Below are 27761 nucleotides of genomic sequence, written 5' to 3'. Positions count from 1 at the left end.
GATTAGCTGGTCTGATTAACACGCTGGCGTTGCGTTTGTGTGTAAAATTCTGTCTGGCTTGACTCATTATCAGCCGTGATCGGAGGCAGGTCCATCAAGGGCCTTCTGTCAGATCGGCTTAACCCCCCACCCCACCCCCTACCACGACACTCAGGATTAGACACAGTCTTGGCGCCACTCCACGGACAACTTGTCCTCTCAGTTGGGGTGCTGCTGCACCCCTAAAACCTGAACCCCCGCCACATAACCCTTATTAACCGGCAGGTCGACGCATGCCCGTCATTAACCTTGTGGTTCTTGTTTGTGTTACTCGCGGTAGCTCTCAATGTGTCACTTCATGCAGAGGTGGCAGATGCTATAAAAACAGTGCAGCTCCTGATGGTCAGCGGAGGAGGTTGGATGATTAAAAACAGATGCTTTGCTGCAGACCTGCTGCACACACTGTCGGATTGTGGGACGTCAGGCACAAGGTGCAATAAAGGCTACGACAAAGGGGTCTTTTGTGGAAATATCACATGGGTATAAATGTTTCAGTGTGCAATAATCTGCATGTGTGCTTACCAGATCTATCTCTGTCAACTCTCACTGTGCCAGGAGTGGAAGACAATGAATTCTTTTTCTTCTGTTTAGTTAAAAACAGGAACACCACTCCCCCAAAACTCCCTCCCTATTCTTTGTTTCTTTGATCACGGTCGGATCTCTTGCAGGGAGGCGATGCATGCCCGGAGCCAGTGTTATCTAGCCGACCTTGGTTCTGAGGAGCAAGAGTGTAGCGTGGCCAGGAGCCCACAGAGAGAAGCATGTGGGGGGACCGGCCAAATGTTGCAATGCCTCAAGACGACCCAGAGGGAGAGTTTACAGTACATTTACTGTGTATAATGACAAATGAGCAGCATTTATGTGGCTTTGTTCGACATGATTTGGTGGGATGGTGCAGATGTTGTGCACCCTGCCGTCTTATTGGTGTTGTTAACTTAACGCAGCATGTTTAATTTAAATCACTGATCTGCTTTTGACTTGCTGCCCAACTACTAGTTGGGGGAGCTCTTCCTGTGTGATCCTTTTCCCAAGGCTTCTTCCAATTTTTTTTCCCCATTAAACGTTTCTTTTTGTTTTTAATAAACAGTCATGTCTTTTTTGTAAAGCACTTAGTATAAGATTAAAACGTGAAAAAGTTTATTATTATTACCACTATCCCTCTACCTTTTTAATTGTGTCATATTAAAAAGCTATTAGGCTGACATAGCCTTTTAGCATCAAAAAAGCTGTATTAGTAAAGTTCGACTTTGATGGATGAAGAAATCATAACACGATATAGTACTGCCATCATGGTGCGTTGCCAACAATAACCAACACATGATGTATTACAAGACAGTTACCCACGATAGATCGTGTGTAAATGAAAAACTTAGAAAATGCCAAGTCTTTTTTTTTTTTTTAAAGTTGGATTCAAAAACATATGTTCCGCCTCTTTAATGCATTGAATGATGTGCTTTCAATTTCAAGGGATGCACGGCATCTTGGCTCTTTAGGACACACAAACAAACAGCATGTTCAACATGTGGGCTGTCATTTCAATAACAAACAGCCGAAAACTGGTAAAAAAATAAATAAACTACACAAAGAGCACATTTAGTTCAAATGTCTGGAGCAAATAGAAGAAGCACATCTGGCTAAGTACAGAGCAAAAAGTGTATGGTGGCAATTTATCAGTAAAGGATCACAAGAGACTGTATTGTTCGCATAGACTGTTGAAGCTATTGAAGCCTCGAGTTCGGCATTTTGGCTGTCGCAATCTTGTTTTTTTGCAACAAGAAGTGACACGAGAGGATGGAGCTAAGTACAACCGAACGCTGAATAACAGTTTTAGGTGACCAAAATGTTACAATTAACTTTCATGAACTGAAAAGACATTGTGAAAGATTTAAAATTGTAAGACGAAAACACGGACAACTCCCAGAACGGACAACGCCGTGGTAGCGACCAGTCAATCACAAGGTAGCCACGCCCTAAAGCATCCCCTGCTTTATGGTCTATTTGACTCTAAATGGGACCATAATTTACTAAATGAACATCATGCTGTATTGAAGAAGACCTGAAACTAGCGATTGAGACCATAAACTCATGTTTACAATGTTTACTGAGGTAATAAATCAAGTGAGAAGTAGGCTCATTTTCTCATAGACTTCTATACAATCAGACTTCTTTTTGCAACCAGAGGAATCGCCCCCTGCTGGACATTAGAAAGAATGCAAGTTTAAGGCACTTCCGCATTGGCTTCACTTTTCAGAACTGGAGCTTGTCCACTGATTGTTAATTTAATCTTTACAAAATAAAAACTCAGTTTATCTGATTATCTTTGTGTCTGAGCCACATGCTGTAGGTGAACTACACCGAAATACTGCACTGGAAAACAGTTTACTGTTACTGTATCCGTGCTCTCATCAGCCGATGGATTATCACAGTTTGGGGGTGACAGACCTGTCAGTCTATCTGGTGTCCACAGCTGCAGACAGCTGTCCCAACATGGCCATTCCACTCAGTAGGGAAACCAGGGGCCTATAGCAAGTCACAGCTCATCAAACACAGACACTGACACACGGGCGGAAAGAAGGGAATTCAGTGTGTGTCTCTGATCGGCCAAGTGGTTCAGTTTGTGCTCGTCAAAGCCCCAGAGCAGAGAGAGAGAGAGAGGTGAGAGGATGGGTGGCGGTCCGGCCAGTGGGATATTATCTCATCTCCCTTGGGTGGGATCCAGGTCTTTGCAGGCCTGATGAGGAGAGGAGGAAATTAAACCACTCGCTTTTGTTGCGGGTTTAAGGATCACTGAAGGAGACGAGGGGGGAATTGAGGGGTACCTTATATAAGGCTGAGTGAGTCAGTGTGTGTGTGTGCAGTCATGCTGGGTGGAGCAGGGTCATCCACTTTTCAGACTGAGGCGATATCATCTTCCCAACCTCCGCTTGACCTTGATAAATCTCCGCCTTTGTAACTGAAACCCCCGGAGACCATTCTTTCTCACCTCTGAAGCACGCATTGTTGCCACTGATGTTGTCTTTCCTGTATGGTCGGCACTTTGACGGCTGCGTGGGAACCTTCGTCTATCAGTCACCTCATTTGTTTTTCGCTCAAAGCAAAATAATTATCTACACCTCCCCGGGACACCGAGTGAAAAACGCTTCAATAAACGTGTCATTTCGGTTTTGTTTCATTTAATTCTCTGCTGTTTATCTTAGCAGTGAATGATCACATTCCTCTTGACACCCTGAATTAGATCACGCCAAATACGCTCTTCAATCATCTTTTTTTTTTTTCATTTATCAGCACTGCGTTCATTTGCCAGAAAATTCATGCTCAGACCGGTCTGCTTCCTGACAGCTTCTTGTATCTTCTTCCCTGACATGAGAAATTCAAGAGCCATCGCCGCTCAACTCTCACTCCCAACATCTGAATAACATATGAGCTTCATCCCAAAAATCAATTTCAAAAGTGTCATGTCTTACAAAGTCAGCAAATCAGCACCAACAGATCATTTCATCACCCTGTCTTGTTTCAGCGTTTCAGCAGATGAGCAACTTCAAACTGGTTTATAATATTACACAAATTGACTTCAGATATTTTTTACAGTAACTCTACCATGAAGAAAGCACTGTCTCAGATGAATGCTCCTGCTAATAAGGACGGTATGTTCCAAACAACATTATCTATGACCCGGTAATGACCCAAACATAATTATTTTAGACAAGTTCATACACAAGCAAAATAAAACAGTCTTCTTCTTGCTGCTTCTTACTGCACATACTGAACAAATCCAGCAATCCTGGATACATCAAAAGCAATATAATGCAGTCTAATTAAGGGCTTGGCGATATGGCGAAGATTTTCTATCTCGATATACGTAATTTCATATGTCGATAACTTATATATCACGGTATAGCAAACTTTCTGGTAATTCAATAAATAGTCTATATGAAATAACTCCTGTGTGAATTAAATACTTGACAAATGAAAAGTACTCTCATTTTAAGAACTTGAGTGCAAACTTAACATAACAAATTTAATATAATAGAATAGAATAGAATAGAGACTTTATTGTCATTGTCAGTGAAAACAACGAAAAACAGTTTAGCAGCTCTTTGCAGTAAAAGCAAACATTAAAAGCAACCATAAAAACATTCAAATCACAAAGAACACAAATAAATAAGTGAAATTGTAGAGAAAAAAAATCAATAAATATAGGCCTAGCCTATATCGCGATATAAACAATATAGAAAAATATACACGATAGACACTTTCATATCGTTTAGACGATATATATCGTCATATTGCCCAGCCCTAAATCTAATCCCAGAAAAAAAAGCAAACCTCCAAAATCCAGTGAAATTAGTCCATGCCAAGAATGAGACGATGATAATGCAACAGAAAAACTGAAAATTCAAGTTATATTGAAGTGAAACCATGTCAGTATCCACTACTGCATCTATTTAGATTGTAAAAGTCAGTTCTGGATCTTTTTTTTTTTTAAACTCAGTGGACACTAGAGCTGCAACTAATGGTTATATTTCACTGTCAATTAATCTGTTGATTATTTTTTCGATTAATCGATTAGTTGTTTGGTCTATAAAATGGTGAAAAACGTCTATCAGTGTTTCCTTGTGCACAACTCAAAGATATTCAGTTTACTGAGTAAAGAAACTAGAAAATATTCACATTTAAGGAGCTGGAATCAGAGAATCTTGACTTTTGTTTCTTAACAAATTATCGATTATCAAAATAGTACAAATTAGTATCAACTTATCGATTAATGCAGCTGTAATTGACACTAATACACATTTAAATAAAATTACTCACAAAATCTCAGACTTTGGTAAAAAGAACCCTTAATTCTAACATGACGCCATTGCAAAAACGTGCAGTAGCATTAAGCAATAACCAGTTTTACTGTCTCCATAAACAATCAGAACCATCACTATCAACATATTGCAAGAAATGGCACGTTGTTACACGTTATAACTTCCGTTCACACAATAGATCATTTGCATATATGGCTGCGTAATTGCGCACCTCGTTCATGCATTATGATGCAGGTATTGTAGGAGATTGAACCTTTATGGCTGATTTACTGCTGACAACCTCACGGCGTCCATGTAAACTAACTAAACATCGGTGAAAGAAAAAGTTGCGCTCAAAGACTTTTCTTTCCTGATAAAAGTCGTGCGCAAATTTACATTTTGCATTTCGCCTCTTGGGAAGTTTTTGCAACACCTGACTGACACACAGCCCTGCTGGTGTGAACTCTACACTTTGCTTATAATCCATGCATTAGTGTAGTAGTACGCATTATGGCACGCAATGCTGCTTTGAATGTCTGCAACGCTGCTTTGAATGTCTGCGTAAAAGAGCATTTTTCAGATAGTATCCTACCTTTAATGCAGGCTTCTCTGTCTGCTCGAAGGCGTCGATGTGACAAGTTTATTCCGTCTGCATGCAAACTTTATTTCTATTCCTCCTCCAGACAGTCTTCACATCCATCGCCTGTTCTGCAGAGCAGCGATCCTGCTCTCTCTCTCTCTCTCACACACACACAGCTCCAGCTCCAGCCTGCTCTCTCCAGCAGGCACCTACAAGTAAACTGAGCCTCTCCAGCAGTGACATCACGAGTCACTATGGCAACTCTGACTCCACCCCAGTCCGATCTGAACTTACCTGTCTGACTACCTCAATCACATAACAAAACCTCCATTTCCCTGCTGTCTGTGTGCACGCTCGATAACAACATTACATGCACACAGATTTATATCTTTAGATAGATAATCTGTTGATGACTTGATGGACACACACAAGTTGAGTTTTGGAGCAACATAACACAGCATCCCCTGCTGACTGATATTACCTATGCAAATCCACAGAGGTCACGATCGGCACCTCATGAAAAGGGTTCACTTTGCATGTGTTGCCGGCTGCGTGGGCTGGTCTGAAAACAGCACACAAAATCCCTCTTGCGCAATGCCTCGTACCGCTGCCTGGAGCTCCCCTGTGGCTCGGTGCCAGTCTCACCATTACCTCAATTGTTTTGGCTACAAAAGCCAGCTCGCCCCTCCCTTTTGTCTCCTCTGACCCAGAGCAAACACACAGACAATGACCAGGTGAGCCAAAACGTCCTCGTCGTGACTCCCACTGTGTCCCCTTCCCCCATTACTTGACTTCAAAACTCACAAGAAGACTTTCAAAACAACCCTGAGGCATGTATACTTTATGCACCATACTGTAGAGTAGAGTACACAAAGCAGTCTCCAATTATAGTGATCAAAACAGGCTTTTAGAGTGTATGGACAATTCAAAACTGTTCACATGTTTTCTACTTCTTCTTCACAGAAACACCACATTACTGCTTCACAGCAGCTGTGGGAGGGAAGACGTGACAGATTTATGGGAGAGACTTCACATTCAACCTGCGGCAAAAAAGAGAGAGGTGGAAATAGTTTTGCAGTTGCACTGTCGCCTCAGTCTGCAGGGGAAAATAACAATATCTGCAATGTGACCATATCAGAGAGGACAAGAGCACTCACATGTGATTCTGTCAGTACATATACGGCATTATTTATATCGTAATCATCCCTCTTTTATCTTCGTTGACATGTTAAAGAATAAGTTCAACATTTTGGGAAATGGGAAATGCTGAGAGCAGGACGAGAAGATTGATACCACACTCCACGAGTAATAGCCTATTGATCTACTCATCTAACTCTCCGCAAAAAAGTTCTGTTCACCAGCTAGCTGCTAACTTTGTTCAACAACTGCGCTGGGCTGCAACCGAATGAAAACAATGCTAAATGCTGAAACACTCCTTATTGCTTAGGGGTATAGTTAGGTTATTCTCTTTGGATTCAACAACATGAGCGACACCTTTCATATTACACTTCACCATTTGATTCATTTTTGATATAATGATTAGTTCAGCTTTAAAATTAATTTCCTGTCATCTCTTAAAGGTGCAGTATGTAGGATTTGGCGGCACGTAGTCGTGAGGCTGCAGATTGCAACCAACTGAAACTTCTCCCGTGTGCCAAGCGTGTAGGAGAACTACAGTGACTGACGTGAAAATGCGAATGGCCCTCTCTAGATAAATGGCTCATTCTAAGGTGAACGAAAACAACGTAGGTACCGTTTCTTATTTTCAGGTGATTATACACTAAAGAAAACGTATTAATATTATATTCCATTTCTGCCGATAGATCCCCCGAAATGTTACACACTGGTCCTTTAAGTGAAATAAACAAGAAAACAGATTTATAATTCATATCATCCTTACAACGTGAGCCAAGACAAACAGCAACATTGCACTCCCGGGCCTCTTTCAAACCCACTGACCTGTTCTCGCAGCCTTTCCTGGTGGCCCATGATCGCTGAGGCATGATGGGGGTATTTCTGCTTCAGATGCTCCAGGAAGGCCTCCCTCTTCTTGTCCATGTCTGGCGGCTGCATAGCTAGGATCTCTCGAGAGCCACGGGCTCCCCCTAACGTGTGTCTCCGAGGAACCGTGCGGCTGCCTTTGGCGTCCCCTCTCGAAGGGGCCGTCCCATTTGGGGAGGCCTGTCTGCGGCTTACGTGCTGGGCGTCCTCTGGGGAGGTCACCTTCAGGTTGCTTTTGGTTTGTTCTGAGGGGACAGAGGGGACAGAGGGGACAGAGGGGACAAAAGGTCAGAACACATGTGCTGATGTTTTGACATCAACTGCGAGTGCGTGCGTGTATGTTATTATTCCATAGGTCACGAAGAGGACAAATTCAACCATGTGACACCTAAAGCTTTGTCAAAATGGAAATAATTTACTATAACACACTCCATATGAGAAAGTGAAGAAAAAAGAAAACTGCACAAGCAAAAGGCTGTTAATATTCTCCCCAGAAGCAACGTTGAAATGTCTGACGGCCCAGTTCATTATATATTCATGCTGTTTTACATTTCAGCAATAAATCCACGATTTTATGTGACAGACAGAATATTGGTGATGAAAACAGTGAATTGAAACATCTGCTCAGGCATCTTTCCTTAATAAAAAATAAGCCAAAGATGTACGGACGCACAAATGGAGAAACTCGGAAACAATATCCAGAGCATCTGTCTATACGTCCAGAGCCTTGCAAAATGTTGAGATTGAGCAGAAACTGCTAGATGCAATAAGTTTAAATGAAGGATGATATCTAAATTCAAAAATATTATAAGGAAATGTAACTTTATCAGAAGGCCTGAGTCATACTTATACTGCAATTGGCAAGTTTTCCCCTTCTGTCACATAGGAAAATACTTTATAGAACATAGAAATACAACCTCCTTAGGCACATTAACATCTCTGCACTCTGTTATCTCATCTTAAATCAATCAGTGCCTGGGGAAAACAGAAATAATCCATCAATCTGAGAGCTATCCTGTGAGATGCTGCAAGAGAAGAAAAAGCAGCAAAGGAGGAGAAATCTGCTGTGTTGTTTTCTAGAGAGGCTGATAGAACTATAATGTTTCAAATTTCAGAGGGGTAATGGCAAAAAAATAAAGGACCTCTTACTGAGTTCAGCTCCTCAACAGCTGAAGATGGATATTTCAAGTGATTTGCCACTATTTTGTGGGTGGTTTAATATGGTATTTCTTTTCTTCTTTGAAAGCTTGAAAGCAGGCTGTGAGCCATGGATGAAAAAGGAATTTCTTGTTTGCTTCTCAAAGACAGGTTGGGACTGAGACGAAGGCAGCTTCATGCACTTAACTAGTGCAAAACACACGCTTAGTAGCTGCAATGATTCAACGTCTATTTCCCGTGCCATTATATGTACTTCCACTTCTGTCTTTCAATCTACAGTTTTCACTTGCAGAAAACACAAATAAGCAGGCCTGATTTTTGAGAAATACTCAAAGGGGTGGTGCGTCACGATCCAGCTCCGTCACCAGCACCATCAGCCCAAACCCCCACCCTGCTTAAGTTCAGAGCCGCAGTAGTCTCATGTACTTCCAATCCTATTTTTAACTCCCAAACACAGTTCCCCCACTGCTAACCAAATTACACTCAGCAGACAGAATAGACTCAAACCTCCAAAAAGCATCCAAATTAATTTGCGGGTGGCGTGTCAGAAAGCTCATTACCTTCCCCAAGTGAACAATCTTTGTCTTCATCTGCTGTTTCCTCCTCCATTGCACTTTGGGATCAACACTAAACTACACACAGTGACGGTGAAAAGACTGAGGAGAGCTGAGGAGAATCAGCGAACTGCTTGCTTAGAGATTCCAGACGTGGCTCACGTGGAAAAGGGGGCTTGAGATAGGCCCTGCCCCGCAGCCCCAGGATAGACTGGTAGGGGATTTAGAAAGTCAACTGCATTCCAGGACCCAGAGCGACTAGCCCCCTCGCCCTCGGGCTAAAAGCTCTTCAGCTACCATGGAGTGGTCATACACTGAATGTAAATGTGTCGGAGAAGTATATAGAGTACTGCAGGAGAAGATACTGATAAGAAACACATTCTCTCGTCTTAAAACTGGACCCTGAGACTAGCAGGTGTCAATCAAACTATCTCACACACACATATATATATACACACAGTCTGTTCTTTATCAGGACTCTGTCTGCAAGCTGCCTCTTGTTTAACTCTCTATCCCAGCAGAGGGGCCCACCAGACACTAGCATGCATCCAAATGTGTCGTAACCTACTTCTGAGCCACATCCAAACTGCTCCGCTCTGCTAATATGTGATGGAGTTATCTGATCAACACGACAGACTAATAAGACAAGCGTCCGTCCTGCACAGGCAGCGATGTTTCCAATTAGGAACCCTCACAGGAGACACCACCAGTCTTTGTTTGTTTCCTACTCTGGAGGGTTTATTAAAAGCAACACTGTCCTGTTTGCCTAACACGACAGTAAGCAAATTATTGTGCAAACATGTCAGCGCGCACACATCTGTAGTCGGTATATGTGTGTTTATGTAAAAGAGGACAGGCGATGGAGGGGGTTTGGATTTCTGCGACTAGTCTGCATGAGATCATTTCTTCGCAGCTGCTGACCTGATCTAAATGTGCAAGAAGAAAGTGCAAATTGGCATACCTTAAACAGGAAAACGTGAGGGGATCAATGGCCTAGTTTGTGGGCCATGTAATTGAAAGTGGTGGGGTGAGCGCATGAACAAACACAATGCAAGCAGCTGACGGATGATGTCTAACATATGGAGACAAGTCTGCCCACTTCCTGTCTGCTTTCAACCCCTCACATGCTCACAGTTAGTCGGCCAGTAGGGATCATGTCATTATTAGGGGTGTAAGAAAATATTGATACACTGAGAATCGCGATATTATGTTTTGTGATAGTGTATCGATTTTTAATGAATAGTTATATATAGATATAGATAGATATATGGCAGGCAGTGGCTCATTCTGTGTTGTGTTTAAACCACCGACCGCAAGATAGCAGTGTTGTAATCTATCAAAAAGTAGTGCCGTGATAACAATAAAAAGCAGTGCCTGTCCAGCTTACTTTGAAAGGAAGTCCTTATTATAGGATGGCAGTCTGAAAAACATCCGAGGCACTCTGAGTGTGAATTAAAAGTCCTTTATTAAGACATGAATAACACCCACCAATGCGTTTCAACTCAACAAGTCTTCAACAAGGTGTGTAGGTGGGTGTTAACTATGTCTTAATAAAGGATTTTTAATTCACACTCAGAGTGCCTCGGATGTTTTCCAGACTGACATCCTATACCAAGGATTTCCTTTCAAAGTAAGCTGGACAGTCACTGTTTTTTATAGTTATTTGACTACTTGCCCCATCCTTGAAGACCACCTGTTTCTTTTACAACATTTCCAACACCAAATTGCCTGCCCCAGTGCAGCACTCCTCAGTATCTATTATGCCGTAGTGCTATGATGTTGGATGTTACAAGGACTGTGATAAATGCAAATGCAGATCCCACTGTTCTGATTGCATGAAAAAGTAATCTTTTTTTTACTCAGATTTTATGCATATGGTGTTCTTTATACTATGACAGCTTTCCTATAATTAGATTTTAAAAAATCGCAATATCGCCTTGCTTACAGTATCACAATATATTCATTCATCGTTCCCCCTGTATCATGATCTTAACGCCAGATTCTTGCCAATACACAGGCCCTGTCATTATACTGTGGAACTGAGTTAGCTTCACGCTATGCAAACACTCTTTACGCTGTTATCTGTAATGTTCATTCAATTCCAAGAGTTGTTTTGTGAGGAAATGTTGTGATTTCCTTTTTTTTTTGTTGCACAAACTTTACCTCAAGGCACCTGTCTGCATAAATTAGTGGTTTCCTATGTTTCCTATGCAACAACCCCCAGAGAACAGGCTGGAACATGTTGCGTTCATGAGCAGATGGTGAGAGCAGCAGCTATAACATAGAAAAAAAAAATGGTATTGCATGCTTTGCTGATAGATTTCTCTCTGTATAATTGCTGAAAGCAGCAAAAGTCCAGAAACAAAAGCCTACAACTTTAGCAGAATCATTACTATAAAACTCATTGAGAGTGCTTTGAAAGGCTTATATTATGTATTGACTGAATAACAAAATGAGCCCAAAGCAACCAATAACAATGTTTTACTGTTGAATTTTTATGCCCCGTCATTTGGCAAACTTACAACTAACCTTAAATATTTTATATTGTTTCAGCATTGGCGAACATAACATTTCATATGCCGTCAGGGTTTTTTAAATATATTACAATACATAACCAAAGTCGACTCATAGAGCGTCAAATATGGTGTGAAATTTCAACGACTTCAAAAGAAATACCACTGAAACTCTTTTGTTTTCATCTTCAAGTTCTGTGTCAACATCCTTCTGTCCTGACAATGACACATACATCATCGCAACCAACCAACCGGTCAGCCTTCGTCAACCCTAAGTCGTAATTAAAGCCGCTCCTCCAAACCAACAATCACACCCTGTGGTCTTAACAACCTGCACTTTTACTGTCAGCATTCCAGGCCCCAAAAATGACCTCCTTCTCGCAGGGTGTCACAAGGGATATGCAAGTGAATTGTGTCTCGCTCCAATAGCTTAAAGCATGCCACTCTCTCTTTCACAGCTGCCAGTGTTGAGTAAATGATGGTCCCCTCAGTTGAAAGACAACATGAAACACTTGGCCAGATCTTATGAGGAGCGGGGCCTCCTGCTGTTTGCAGTTACTTTCTGCTTGTCACTTATTTATGGAGGAATGTATCCCTGTGCACACTCCCACTCTCTCCCCTACTATTACTGTCCCATAACTATGCAGTTAGATACAAAGCCCTGTTGTGTGCAATAAAAGCAGGGCTCACATAGCGATACCCTGAAGCCATGAATAGTGATACACATAACAGCACTGGTCCACTGCCGAGTATCTGACAGTGTTTTTTATTATGTGGAAGTTATCGGGATATCAGATGATCCGTTCATGTGGAACTGAGCCTAGTGTACGAAAAGGATCTTATTTAAATGTGATTAGAATAAATTATGCTGCTAATAGGCTGCAATAATATCCAGTTTAGCAAGTTATTTAGACTTTTAATCTTGTTTAAAAGACGCTGCCAGTGAGCTGAAATAATAATGACCCATTACAAGATTTACTGGTCGGTTGGTCAGTCCATCACTTTTGGTCCGGACTGAAATATATTCACAATTATTGGATTGACATGAATGTTTCCTAGACAAAGAAACTCTTGTGATCCTCTGACTTTTCCTTTAGCACCACCATGAGGTTGACATTTGTGGTTTTGAATGAGATGTGTTGACAACTATGGGATGGATTGTAATGGTGGAAATTACAAATCACTTTGCTGATTTGAATCTTTTCATTCAATTCAGTTTAAAGAATCGTAGTCACTGACTATGTAGTTTGTTTGCTTTTTTTCAAGGCTAAGCTTCTATGAGTCGCTTCTATGGCTGTAGATGCTGCCAAATCCTACACACTGCACCTTTAAGTTACATTTTAAGAGCCAAAATTACAACGATGGCTTGTAAAACTGACAAAAAACTGTGGACATATTTTCAAAGAACCTTTGTTTTCCCATCAGTCCTCCTTCCTGTGTCAGTCCGAGACCACCTGATTCCCTGATGCCCTTCACTTATCACGTTACTCTCTTCCGCCCACAGTCAGCGCCGCACACTGACCCCGCCGGGCTACAGGAGACGGCTAATGTGTGAGAGTCTGTGGAGGTGACCCGCTTAAAGCTCACAGAAAAAGAAGCTGATTTTCTACAGCGACCTGTCACTGATTGCTGATCTGACAGATAAGCTCTTTCCATGCAGGTAACTGACACCAAAAGGCCCCCGCAATGCAGCCCGGCCACATTTTTCACACCAAACACTTGCATGCAGGAAACATCTGATTTCCGATCTGGGTATATGTTTCACTCTTTGCATGTTCAAGTCATAAAAACTACAATTTTCAGGCATGTCGACACTTTTCAAATTTTGCACACAATGGGGAAAAACATGACATGTGTGAAAGTGATTCCTCACAAAGAGAAAGGGGAAATAGAAACCTTTCATAAATAGGAGGGATTTCACTTCTAGTTTCGCCTCAGGCTCGCTGCCAAAGAAAATTGTCCACATGTTAAATCCACCAATCAGAGAGAGCATTGTGAACAAGGCGACCTTTACCCCCCGAGTCCTTCCCTCCAATCGGCCGTGGATCAGTGCTGCTTTGTTTTGATTTGAGAGGTTGATTATATGACTTTCAGGTCACTATGTCACAACTCCTGGAGAACAAGCGTTCCTTCTTTATGCTGTATTAGCAACAGAACGGGCCTTAATGAGTTCAATATGGTGTTCAGTTTTTCAGAAAATTCAGAAATTCTTGCTCTTCCTATTCTTTTTCTTGACAAAAAAATACCCACTTCATCATTTTTCCTCATGATTAAACCACCTCCTTCTCCTCTCTGTGTGTGTTTATGTGACCTGTTGATCTAAGAGTGAATTCCACAATGTGCATGTGAGAGCATTCACCCTTAGCCATGTTGTCATACTGTAAACTACAGCACAGTCAACATAGATACCATTTGTTTCTCATCTGTCCTCTCGCTGGCTGTCCTCCCCATTAAAACACACAACTGTCCACTCCTCCAGGAATAAAATACCATACAATAAAGCACCACATATGAATTATACATAAGAAGCTGACAAATGAAATATCATTAGTGGCTTAAAAAACGTCACTAGATGTCAGATTCCTCTTCGGCACATGACCGGATTTTCCTCTGCTATCTCTTCTTCTTCTTCACTATCTTCCTGTCTCTCTTCACCCCTCCTCTATCTCCCACTTAATGAGACATCTCCCAGCTGCCTTGCTACTGTTAATGAACGCCGGTCCCCCACCCTCTTAGCTTAGACCACCGCAACATCTGTCTCAGCTCAGACTTGTGGACACCCACAGTTCTGCGGTACACACACTGATTGCGATGCACCTTTCAATTAAGATACATGTGTGTGTACGTATAGTAAGAATGTATGCAGTCAGATACACACGCCTGTCCGGACTTTCCGCTCTGGTGAAGCCTTATAAACAGACGGAGCTGCCAACCTGACAGGCAGTCGGCCAAAAGATATGAGTTACAGACATGTGGTCTGGTGTGTGTGAGTGTGGGTGTTGGCGCTGGGAATAGTAGCAGTGGTGGGGTGATATCAAAACAGCCACAGAGGCAGCCTAACATTGCAGAATAAAGGTTAAATACATATGTATCACACAGGAGACTCGCAGAGTGAGGCTCTTTACTGTAGCTCGGCTCAATGAAGCATGGAGAATTGATTTTTCTGCTGCTTTACCTCCAAGTGCTTATCCTGAGTGGGTGAGACTTGTAGATCTTTAACTCAAGTGAAAAGTTAACATCCTACTGAATGGACGACAACTTCGATAAAGTTTGACTCAGTCTTTGGAACTCCTGGGTGAGATCGCTATTCACATGTCTGCAAATCAATCGTTTTTGCTCCCTCATCCACCTCCTCCTTCTTCTTTCTCCTGCTGTTGCACAAAAAACAAACAAGCTGAGGGGAGATGAGGTCTGTTAGTTCTGATACTTCCCTCTAAAGACAGCCAGAGGACAACTCAAACAAACAGCTTCGTTTATTGGCGAGCTTCACTCATCAGCACAAACGCCCTGTCTCTCTGCTACCCCTCTCTGACACACATCAGCACCGGATCAATCCGAATCAACTAACCGTTTCTATACTAAACATGTTGTTGCTACTTTTAAGATGCACTGCGTTTTCAGCACACCAGGGGGTGCTGTTGAAGATGCACCGGGCATGATGTGCAATGATCAGAGGGGGGAATTATGTGAGTGTGTGAAAGAGAAAATAGTTAGTGTGCCTCCTCAATCTTGCACAAGGAAACAAGCTCTAGCACATTTCCTCTGTCGTTTATTAACTGAGACACTAAGTGCTGCTTAATGAACCCGTGTGTTTGTTAGTGTGTCTCTGTGTGCAATTACTGAATGTGTGTGCGCACACAAACGCACATGTGTTTGCCAGTAAACCCCAGCAGTGTGTACACTTCATTAACTCGTGGCCAGAGTAGGTGTAAGTCAACCTAGCCACCGGCTCGGATATCTGCAGGTCTCCCTTGACAACCGTCTCTGGGCCAACAGTGAGGCCGGTGGCGTCCTAAGGGGGGGGGGGTGGAGGGAGGGATGGAGAGATGGTGAGCACAGCTGCAGCCGGGAGGAGGAGGACATCCACCCAGGAGCCAGAGAGGACCAGAGTCTCCTGAGGAGATCCGCCCTGAACTCTCTCCCTGGATAAAAGATATGACTGCACTGTGGGCTAGAAACTATTTTATTGCATTTAATTTAATCACACCAAATCTCCGGTGTGAGTCATTCATCTGTTTAACAGCCTACCATTTGAATTTTTGATACTAGTGCCAATTTAATATCTAGGTTTCAGTACCAAAATGGTGAGTGACTGGCATGGCAGTTGTTATATTACATTTACTCTAACCTCAGTGGTAAAAGGGATGGAAATAGAGCTGCAACTAATCGATAAGTCGATCGACGTTCAAGTCATTTTTCATGCAAAAATGGCAGAAAATGCTGTTTTCAGCCTCTCAGATATGGAGATTTCCTGTTGTTCTCTCTTTTATATCATATTAACCTGAATAGCTTTGGGTTTTGGATAAAACAAGACATTTAAAGACATCACCTTGGATTCTGAGGAACTGGGATTTGGACATTTTTCACTATTTTCTGACATTTTATAGATAAACGTCATTCAACGATAAATTGATTAATCTAGAAAATAACCGGCAGATTAATCAATAATGACAATAATCATTAGTTGCAGCCCTAGATGGAAATATTAAAATAAAAAAATTAGATATTAGAATTGCCACTCAGTAACACGCACCACAAAACACAGCCTCCAGTTTGGCTATAAAGTTGAATAAACACCTCAAAACAAAAACATTATAACCTTCATGCAGGGCTGTTGTGTGTATGCAGACCTACAGTATGGCTAGGTGAACCTAATAAACTAGCAACTCACTTTTTTTCCTCTTTATTATGCGTTCAGACTGACTGCATGGGACTCCATCAAAATCCTACGTTGCTAGTTTTCTCCTGACATGGAGAGCCATCATCTCTCTGCTGAACTCTGGCCATGTGATGATAATGTCACGGTGGAGAATCAGATCTGCCTACAGACTTTTAGTACAGACTGTCAATCAGTCTGCAGAATGCTGCCTTAATGCAACAGGAGCTGCATGAAGTGCAAAAAAAAGTCAAATCCTCAGGCCTCTCTCAAACTGTGTGCTTGTTGATAAGATATCTCTTATCTGTTTTGGGTGAAGTTTTCTCTGTCAACAAATTCAAAGCAAGTGCACATAGCAGAAATGCACTCGTGATATCAACATAAATACAAAAACCACACACACATAAGCACATATGCGTACAGTAAATTAAAGATGCGGCTTAAAATACTGGGGGAAGCATCTGCTCTTCTTATCTGGTGATAATGAGATGGAGTAAGACAGACGCACTAGAGATATAACAGCAAAGTCCAAAGCAAATTAAAGCAACTTTCGTCCCCTTTTGCTGCAGCGAGTTAACTACGCGTTCAGCCTGCACATGGCTCCCATTTAAATACGCCTTTCAATATGTCTGCTCTCTCACAAGTTTATTAAAAAGTGATTGCGCTGCAATTGACTCTCTTCATAGTGATAAGCAGCTTATAGGGCCTGGACTTTACCAGCCAGTCAATCATGTGTTCCTCACTTTCCCCCCTGCACTGCGTATCTCTTCCTTTCCCTGCAAGCACAGCGTAACTAACGTAAACTTAAAGCTTAATAGCTCAGGAATGCAATAAAAATGAAATGTGTTAATAAGTCAAATAATACCAAATCAGCATTTGTAAATTCACTGTATGACATTAGGCTTAAGGATAAAAGGTGTATTATTTCAAAATGTACCAGCTCAAACATCTCAAAACTACTCCGCTTATGTTCTCCAAGTGTCTGCAACTGTGTGTGTGTGTGAGAGAGCTGATGATACTGAGTGGCTCCATAAGGTCCTGCTTTGGAGAGGTGAGTGCTGCTGGAGCTGATAAGTGATGCAGGTGGTGGAGGGATGTGAAATAGGCCCTGTTGAGGGGGAGCCACTCAGAGAATCCTGGGAACACTAGCGCCTCTGTCCCAGGCTTTATCTGTGAAACCTGCTGCTGTGTGCTGTCCGTGTGTCTGCGGCTGTGTGTCCCGCGGTGTGGATGTGTGTGTGCGACTGTGTGGGTCAGTGGGTGGACTGCATCCAAGCTTATACGGCTCTGTGGAGCAGAAGGGGCTGGAAGGTTTGTGAATGTGGCCAGACGTTTTCAGACGGAGGGAGAAAATGCATGCATAAACTGTGACGGGTGGAGGCTAAGTGCATTCTTTCCCCTCAAAGCTGCAAAAATGAGAACTTTAAAAGTCTGTATAGTCACTTAACACACAAAAATATGGTGTGCATATATGTGATGGAGGGAAGGTTACCTCCTGATTTTTAATTTGGCTGGTTCCAACCGGTTGCGTTTACATGACATTTCCACAGTTTTACATAATATCAGACTATTACTGTCACGGAGTAATGTCTGAAGTGTTACTCAGTCAGTCAGCCAAATGAATAACCGGGAGGTAACCTTCCCTTGGTCACAGAGGACATTTCTAAGAATGCAGGTGATCAACTTGAGGGAAAGTGAGAAAGGAAACAACACAGGCTTTATTGTAGTGTGGTCACAGCAATGGAAATGTTGCAGCTTTCCCATGGGAGAGGAGGAGAAAAAGTGAGCGCCTGCAAAGTTTAATAGTTTTACCACAGTGGGGCCATAACGCACCGCCAGGCAGGGATCAGGTCACAGGGAGTATGGATGGCAGAGGAGTTTCTGTATGTGGGCACTGTGCTAACTGCACAGCAGTGCCAGTGATTGATTTTACTCTGTGTACATGAAAAAGTTACCTGGCATCATATTGCCTCCTAGCGTTATTGGCCTCTGTACTGTAATCAGCTCTTCCTCCTCCTCCTCCTCCTAGCAGCACAGCTGGCTAATTTAACGGCTATGACTATAAAAATTTTAAGAGGCGATGCAACAGGCAAGGTGGGGCACTGGGAGTCCTTATTACAGAGACATCTAAAGTCACAACTTTAAAGTTGCTCTACTCCATGTTTTTATATTAACAAAGGCTCAAATGACTACATGCAATGTGAAAGGGGTCACTCATAGTGACCCACAGAGGACTGTCATCAGACTCAACAGTTCCCCTCAGTTCTAAGGCTTATTTTACAGTCTTTCAGCGTAGTGTTTTGGTTTTATGGCCCACAACTTTACTGTTTTGGACTCTTGTCAGTGTCACTTAATAGATGTGTTTATAGATGCAGCATCTGTACTGTCCAGCACCAGACAAAGTTAGCGACTTTGGTGAACATAACGGAGCATTCAGCAGCTAATGAGGAATTGGTGGAAACTATAGGCTATATATAAGAAGTCACCAGAAGTGATACGAGAGGGTGGAGCTAAGTACAATACGATATTTTTACATGACCAAAATGTTACAATTAACTTTCATGAACTGAAAACACACTGTGAAAGGGTTAAAGTTCGAAGACAAAAACACGGACAACTCCCAGACCAGAGAACGCTGTGGTAGCGACTAGGGGTCATTTTCTCATCGACTTCTATACAATCAGACTTCTTTTTGCAACCAGAGGAGTCGCCCCCTGCTGGCTATTAGAAAGAATGCAAGTTTAAGGCACTTCCACATTGGCTTCACTTTTCAGACCCGGAGGTTGCCCACTGGTGGAGACCAAAACAGAGCTAAAAGTAGAATGAAAATTGGACTTGCATTGTAATGTCTTCAAATGAACGCTAATGTTGCTCTGTGTCTGTTGGATGTAAATAAGCAATATGAGAAAATGGTATGGACAGGATGTTTGTTGTTTTTACACGTTTCTTAATGGAAATTATCCACAAAGTCACCAAGCAGCAAAGCTTCCAAATGAAAAGTCACAGGTTTAATGTCTGCAATAGTCAATAGTCACCTGCTTTCTCCTAATAAGGGCTACACAGAAAATTCTGCCCAAATCTCCTTAGAACTGAGGTCACAAGCACATTTTAACAGTGTGCATGCAGAGCACTGATAAGTTAGCTCTGCAAAGTGATGAAAAAGGCCCAGTGTCCCAGTGGTATGACCTCCCTCGCTTGAAATTGATGCGTAGCACTGCTTGGTCCGTACCAAACACGGTAAAGCAGAAACTGGTTTATTCATGTGGACAGGGCACAAAGCAGTTCCTTCAAGTGCTATTAAGTTAGTCAAATGCTAATTCCCTTAAGGGCTGTATTTACATGGCTCTGTCCTCTCTGGGAGAGCCAGCTCTGCTTACCCTTTGCTCTGTGGCACAGGCAGGAACAGGTCGGAAATATATTTGTTTAAACACGAGTCTAAAAATAACCTCAGGACAAAGCACACAAGACACAAAGTCTCCGTGATTTGAGAAGGGGAAAATACATTTTCAGAGATCCTGCTATTTCAGACTCAGGAGCTATAGCCAGACTCTACCGGGCCCCGAGTTCTGTGATTGGTTATTAATGACATCATCCCCAGGGCCAGCCCCCTCCCCTCCCAGCCCGACGATGTCATCAGAGCTGAAGCATCTCAGTGATGTAATGCAGGGAGGTACTCAAGTAGCATCCCTTCTTCCTTCCTCTTTTCTCTCCTTTCCCATTCCTCTCTCCATCTTCATCTTCTCATTACGCCCTTTTCCTTTCAGCTCATCAGCTGCATCCAGATAAAAATCCCTTCCCACCTGTTTATTAGCGCTCAAATAAAAGGGGCACAGAGATTTACAGTTAAGCCCAGAGCAATTAAGAGCTGTTAAATGGCTCCTAAAAAGACGAGGAGACATGACAGGAGGAGAGCATTTACATTCCCTAATCCTGTCTGTGTCCTGCAGCCGTAATTAAAATATGGATCAGAGATCATGCCCGTATTATTCCCACCAGGTGTGACTAAAGACATGAAAACTTAGGTGGGCATTACGTCATTAAGTTAGTTATAACTGCTCTGGATAAAGAGCTAGGGCTGTCGCAATAACAGCAATATTGCAAGACCCCGCTATTGACAAGCCGACCGCAGAAGATGGCAAGCAACCGCCACCTATACCTTACAGTAGCCTAACAATAAAGCTTATTTATGCATCACTAAAATCCGGATAAATGATGTAATTTGCAGAAAAAAAATAAATAACAAATTGGCAATAACACCACATATCTCACTGTTGAGCCAACCATTATCACTTCAGGGGAAATTCCTTCACCGCGACAGCCCTATAAAGAGCACAAGCACTATTCTGTAAGTAGTAGTAGAGTGTAATAGGATAACTTTCACTACAGATACAAAATCTAAAATGGCACAGTATGCTTAAACACGCAAATGTGTAGTCCAACATCTGAGTGTTATGTCAGTTTGTTCCCATTTGATTTATTCAGACCATTTCATCTTTTTGGCTAGGCCCTCACATCTGTTTTTTAATCACAATTTGTGAATGTGTGTGTGTGTGTGTGTGTGTGTCCTGGGAAAACATCCAGAGCTCAAGCGGATTAGCGAGGGGACTCTACCCTGATCAAAGCAGCACAGAATCCAGCTTACTGGGACATACTGTGTAACACATAACCCCCATGGAAATGATACTGTAGATGCTGCAAACCCATGCTGTAGACCTTCAACTGCAATGCAGCACGAATCCTTAAAAAGGGAACGTTTTTCTTATATGTCTTTCCGATCGTCTAGACAAATTCTGGCCGGAGGAGAAACTCTCTCTCCCGAAGCTGGAAATCAGAGAACCGACACTCAGGCTAAGTGCTGTCATCAAGAGTGAAGTATGCAGCTGCTCCATAGAAACTGTACTGGTTAATAGTCCAAAGAGAATTGTTTCTAGGGAAAAAAAATACCAAGCAGAGATTCCCCTGGTGACATGGATACATATTTGGTTCAGAGTTTACAACAACACAACAACAAAATGAATCCCAATGCAGCAGGAACAATATTTTCACATGCCAGTCATCAAGAGAATAATGACGCCTGTAACACAGTGGGTTTACAGAATGAACACAATAATGTGTCCAAGAGGCCTGTGGTAGGTATGTGGTAGGCAACTTTCTTTTCCCTTTTCAATATTACTATAGCCAACATTCATAAAAATATGAGTAATGTGAAAGGAGTCGCTTGTTGTGATGAATCCACAGAGAATTAGTACCCGAGTTCCCCTGAGCTTCACTGCTTGGTCTCACTGCTCTCATTAACCCGGTTTCCAGCAGAAACAGGAAGCTGTTTTCAGGGAAAAGCTCTGATAAACCGACTGTTCACCACTACCCCAGCCCCAAATGGTAAACAGGCAAAGGTAGCGACTAGCTGGTGAACATAGCGGAGAATTTAGCAGCTAAAGAGGTAGGTATTTCCCTCAAGGGTTGGTGGAGACCAAAAACAGAGCAAAAAGAGAGAGAATATTGGATTTACATTCGTCAGATGGCCAGAAACATGACTTAAAATGAATGCTAAAGTTTCTCCACGTCTTCTGGATGCGTATGTACAACTGTTCGCTAAAATATTTATCACGTCAACTTCTTAAAGTGATGTCAATGTTGCATTTACAGCTTGTTGTGCTGCCCCGAAGTGGCCAACTAAATTTTGATGGGCATTTGTCAAAACTTTTGACATAGACTATACAAGTCAGTATCAAGACCACCTAAACTGAGACCAAGTCATGACCAAGACCAGACAGTATCAAGACCAAGACAAGACCAAGACTTTGAGGGGTTGCGATGGAGTCAAGACCAAGACTAGACCAGTGGGACACTATATGACACACTTACGATAAAATATGGAACGTGCAAACCATAGGCACTCCTCAAATTGATCTGAAAGATCCACATTCCCATAAAAACACCCACAGAAAACAAGAAGATTCCTCTTCATTCACCTCTTTTGTTTTGCCATAATACAGTATGTGTATATGTATAAGTGTACCATGAGAAATGTCTTGATAACATAATCAAAAGGTTTTGAAGTGGGAATGTTCTTTTGTTTTTTTTATGAGCAATCACAGTACTGATGTTAACAAATAAATCAGACAATGCACAGGCAATTTAACCCCACAGTTGTGGTCTTGACTGGTCTTGAAATACAATCCCTCTTTGTTCGAGATCGAGACAAGGCCGAGTAAAAATGTGGTTGATTTTGAGACAAGACAGAGACCTTCAAAAAGTGGTCAATCATACTACAACACTGATATAAGTATTAGAAAAATGTAAAAATAATACATAGATTATAGATAAAAACTTGTCCTTGGACACAACCCTGTTTCCCATTGTTGCACACAATGCATTGCTGCACATCTGCAAAGAAACTTGAGAGTTCTGTCAGGATTATTGGTCGACTCCAATTGGGGGCCCGCTGATACCAAGTAAGACATGCATTATGGATGCACTCCCAGTAAATTCAGATTGAGATAGTGACTGTAATTAAGTCATTCTCCAGCTCCACAGAGTGTCCTCCATCAAACTGTCTGAGCTTGACTGAGAGACCAAATGGGAGTCAGGCTAATAATAAAAGGCCTCCTCCTCCACGGCTGGGATGTGTCCGTCTGAGCAGATACTGGGGAGCTTTTGGCTAAAAGCTTTAACAGAGGGTAATATGAATTGATATCTCAATAAACAAACCACGTAAAGCACATTCTTCCTTTTGAATGGCTTGTTGTATGATTGGCAGTCCACTGGCCAGACAGGCGACTCGCCACATTTCAACACGCCTGCACATGCACACACGTGCAGATAGCTGATACAGTACCCCGTCCCTTCCCCTCGACTTCATTATGCACATAGTGAGATGGTTACTTTGCGATGCCTCTGTGGCTAACCACCGTCATCCACCACCTAATGGCTTTAGCATGTGCCTAGCAGCCCATTGGCTCCAGCGGTCTCAGGTCTCGGATAGCTGAAATGAAGCGGGGCATTGTTGTGTCGCTGCCGGGGAGGATACACACTTGTGTGAAAGGAAAACCTGACGGGAAGGAAACCTCGAAACAAAGTCCTAAGAAAAGGCGATCAAGGGCACAAGGGACGGAACAGTGTGTGGGTGAACGTGTGTGTTAAGGGGCTGTTTCCCGTCTTCCTGCCGTTATAAAACTAATGGAACTGTTCTGAACTTCATGGAATGTTCTGTGGCCTTGAATTTTAAGGTAGAAAAAGCAGAGTGGGATTTTGGGGGAATGGAAACTCTAAGCAAACCACTTACTAGCCATAGTTTTCCCCCATTTATGGGAAAAGTAATGATAGACTGGTAAACCTTATGGCTGCCCCATATTATAGATATTATCTGTAAAGACGAGCTTTAAAATATAATGCTGTGAAGGAGCTTAAAACTCAGACAAGAACCGCGTCACGACTGGGCAGGCTAAAATGGAAAAATACCATTAAAGGCCCATTATGATTTTCAGATAGAAAGAAATATTACTAAAATATTTTCACACTGGAGACATATTTAACTTTTATTAACACTGGCACCGCTATTGAAACCAATTCAGGGTATTGAGGTGAAGCAGAACGGTAAAAGACGTACTACAACATTGGAAATGTCAGGTTTTACAAGATGGCTTTCATTACTCTGAGAGGAGCCTGGGGGGGAATAGCTCACTGGCACAGGAGTGCATTCTGGAGCAGATGATCTAGAGGTAAAGAAGCGGCAAAAAACTAAAAGAAAATACTGATGATTTAACTGAAAAGGTTATTTTTAAAGAGACATGATAGAATCACAGACAGTAAATAAGAAATGGACATAGTCACCCTGACGTCACCCATTGGTTTGTGGACTATGGCTTTGAAGCCTCGAGTTTGGCATTTTGGCCGTTGCCATCTTGGTTTTTTTTTGCAACCAGACGTGACACAAAAGGATGGAGTTAAGTACAACCGACCAAATTACCAGAGTACCCGAGTACCGTGGTAAGGCCGTTCGCCTCGCTCAGAGGCCGTCTTTACCATAATAACTCTACTTTAGGAGCAACGGAAGTCAGACGGCGGCTGGCGGTACTACGGTTTTGCACTTTGCAGCTCACGTAACTGCAGTTTCACAAGCGTGTCAGAGAACACGGTGGCTTTCAGGTAACGTAAAAACACGAAAGGCTCTCTAGAGCCAGCGTTTGGTTTGTCTGTTCTGAGCTACTGTAGAAACATGATGGAGCAACATGTCGGACTCCGTGAAGAGGACCCGCTCCCTATGTAGATATGAAGGGCTCATTCTAAACTAACGAAAACACATTTGATTCTTAGTTTCAGGTGATTATCCACTAAAGAAACATAGCTATGAATGTTATATTCCATTTCTACTAAAAGATCCCCCTAAATGTTACATACTGTTCCTTTAAATACAAGCAAAAACACCAAATCTGTGACTTAAAATAGTCCCCCAAAAATACATTATTTACTCCTATTTGAGAAGTGAGAAACTAGTATTGCAGCCACAAAACTTCCCTGCCATCAAATGCTGTCCATCACATGCGACACAACTTTTTATCAACTGCAGTACGTATTTGAAGTGAAGAAGTGTCACTCTTGTATAATCCTACAACTACTTAACTAAAATCCTCAGAATAAACCGACTTAATTCTGTAACTTCACATATCCATACATGGTGCAAAAATAGCAACTCCCATATATCTGTCATTACATTTACCCTGTAATGGTTTTATTTGATACTCATTAAACTGCTCTTCTGGGCCTATTTCCACTATTTACATGGTCTCGTCTATTTATCAGTCAGAGCAGGAAGGAGTTCTCTAAACAGACCAAAACAGACCACGTAGAAGTTGAAGACCGGTTTCCTCAAAACTTCCAGAGCTCAGGTAGTTCCTAGAATAGCCCGGCTTAACGAAAACATCCTGTGTGTCACAGGCTTTACAGAATACTTTCAGGAATAGGACTTTTATAATCTCGACCGTGGCTAAACGAGAGTGTTTGTCAGGCGGAGGGGTAATTATGAAATCATGCCACGATAGTGACTCATTAGCGAGCGGTCAATTTGGTCGATAGAGAACATAAAAGAGCTAACATCTAAGGAAAAAAGGGCAAGACACTGCAGGTTGTTAAATAGGGCTCAAGACAGAAATCTCATCCATATTTATTGGGATTAGGCAGCTTTAATACTCAAATTCAGAGTTTTCTTAATTAACAACGCTTGATGGGGACAGAAAACCTCGAGTGCTTTATGCACTTTCAAAGAATGACGTATGCGAATAGTTGTACACGTGAGGGCATTTGTAGATTATATATTTTATCGGTGCACTTTTATTGCATTTCATCTTCCCTTTAATATCAATTAGATTGTTCTTTGTCACTCCTCACTCATTCTGCCTCATTGCTCAGAGGGCAGATGTAGACAGATGGACAAAAACATACAACTCCTATCAATGTGTACACAAAGCATGTCTGTCACTGGACAAAAACAGCCCTGGTACGTTCTTGTGTGTTGTGGGAGGCGCCACGTCAAACCACATGCCTAAAGGAGTGGACGGATGAGAGAGGCGGAGGGTTGTTTACACTGGGAGAAAAGACCCAGGATGGGGGGGGGGGTTAATGGCGACTGAAGGGTGTCCGAGCGGTGTTTGCTTGAGCCTCTCCCGCCTCCATCTGAGCCTGTGGGTGGAGAACGTTTGTCTTACCCCCCTTCTCATTACTGCCAGAGAGAGAGAGGAGATGGTCAAACAAATGACTTCACTGAATAGGTGGAGTCAATGAAGTATGAGAAACGTCAAGAGGGAGTAAAGAGGGAGGAAAAGAATAGTGTTTCTCGTTTAAGAAGGGCATTTTAACAAGAAAGAAGACGTATTTCCTGACTTAAAAATACACTTTTATGACTTTTTTTGTCCTGGTCCGCCCATTTGTAGGCTAACCCCAAAGGGACTTTTTCCGACATGCTCTTTGCAGTGAGGCCTACAAAAAATCTAATTTCATGTCTTGGCAAAATTTCCATTATAGCTCCACTAGCATCACGACAGGAAGCATGATTTTCCTCTGTGGATTATCCTTGTCACAGCAAAGCCTACAGCATCTACTGCAGCAAATGCTGAGGTCTAACATAAGCTTCCTCTACCATTGCCCAACAGAACAACAATAAAAGACAACAGCAGGGAAACACATTTGCAATATCACGGCCTCCTCTACCCATATTATAGGAACTCTGCAGGAGAGATATTTTTTGCATCCAAAGATATTTATTTGGAGCTGAATTTGTTTCAGCTTTTTTTGCTTTAGACTTCCTCCAGTGGTTCAAACAATAATCCAATTCCATTCAGACCAGTTGTGAATATTAAATAAAAAGGGCATGGGGGAAAGAGTGTCTGACGGTAATGAATCATTATTAGTTGAAATCACTGCATTATTAAATCATTTTCTGCTGGTCGGACACATTTCTCTGTACAAGTCATTAGACTGTTGACATTAGCGGCTGACTCATTTTCCAAGAGGAACGTCTATGTGTATAATAGAAATGGCTTATCTTCTGCTCCTTTAAAGGGTGGCCAGATAAGGTGTTATGTACTGTACTTTCTTACTGTCATTGCAGAAATACAAGATTTTCAAACTGTTCCACAGAAAATTATTTAGCTCAAACTAACAACGAGTAGAAGTCAATTAATGTGACAGAGATTTAGTCTGATTACACCTTGCAATCATCCTCACCTCTATTAGACTCAAGTTGATTTGGCCATAAGGACGGCTTCTGGTGTAAGCTGCTGAAACGATAGGAAGACTTCCTCGAGGACGAGATCAGTTGTTCGCAGCTAATTGAGAACATAATTCGCCTCAGCAAAAAATCTTAAAAGCTTATTGAACAAAACTGATACCAGCAGTGGACAAGAACGCTTTTTTGCCTTCCGCATAATCGTGTCGTTCATACGCCTTTTCTTGTGACTGGGCTGCCCAAAATGCTGTTTGGTGACCCTGTGAAGGAAGTTTATATAAACCTTGAAAGAAGTGGCTTGTGATTAATTGGCCTTAATATTGACCTTGAAAATGGTATTTTGACAAAAAAATTCTTAGTACAAGTTCCACTTACTGGAAATTTTCCAGAGCTTTCAGCAGTCATCACTGGAATGAGATTTAGAAAAACAACATCTCTTTCCAGAATAAGTGTCCCTGTTGCTCTGGATAATACACAAACTTCATTGGAACGTTTATTAATATTGTTTTAACTCAAAAGCAAAA

General features: G+C 42.1%; 1 protein-coding gene across 14 annotated transcripts in view; it reads right to left on the bottom strand.

Moving 5' to 3' along the window:
• kiaa1217 (KIAA1217 ortholog) overlaps nucleotides 1–27761 on the bottom strand; it is a 122521-nt gene that overhangs the window by 43189 nt on the left and 51571 nt on the right. For 12 of the 14 annotated variants that reach the window (XM_074621733.1, XM_074621728.1, XM_074621725.1 and 9 more), the window contains exon 2: nucleotides 7372–7658. In XM_074621733.1, the coding sequence (XP_074477834.1) occupies nucleotides 7372–7658 (287 nt within the window). Of the gene's footprint in view, nucleotides 1–5424; nucleotides 5628–7371; nucleotides 7659–9131; nucleotides 9246–27761 lie in introns of those variants that run through there. The other 2 variants (XM_074621734.1, XM_074621736.1) reach the window with 2 other exon arrangements.

Source organism: Sebastes fasciatus, chromosome 21, assembly GCF_043250625.1.
Source record: "Sebastes fasciatus isolate fSebFas1 chromosome 21, fSebFas1.pri, whole genome shotgun sequence".
Classification (NCBI taxonomy): Eukaryota; Metazoa; Chordata; class Actinopteri; order Perciformes; family Sebastidae; genus Sebastes; species Sebastes fasciatus.
Note: the sequence above shows the minus strand (reverse complement) of the source record. Positions and strands in the feature narration are given on the sequence as shown.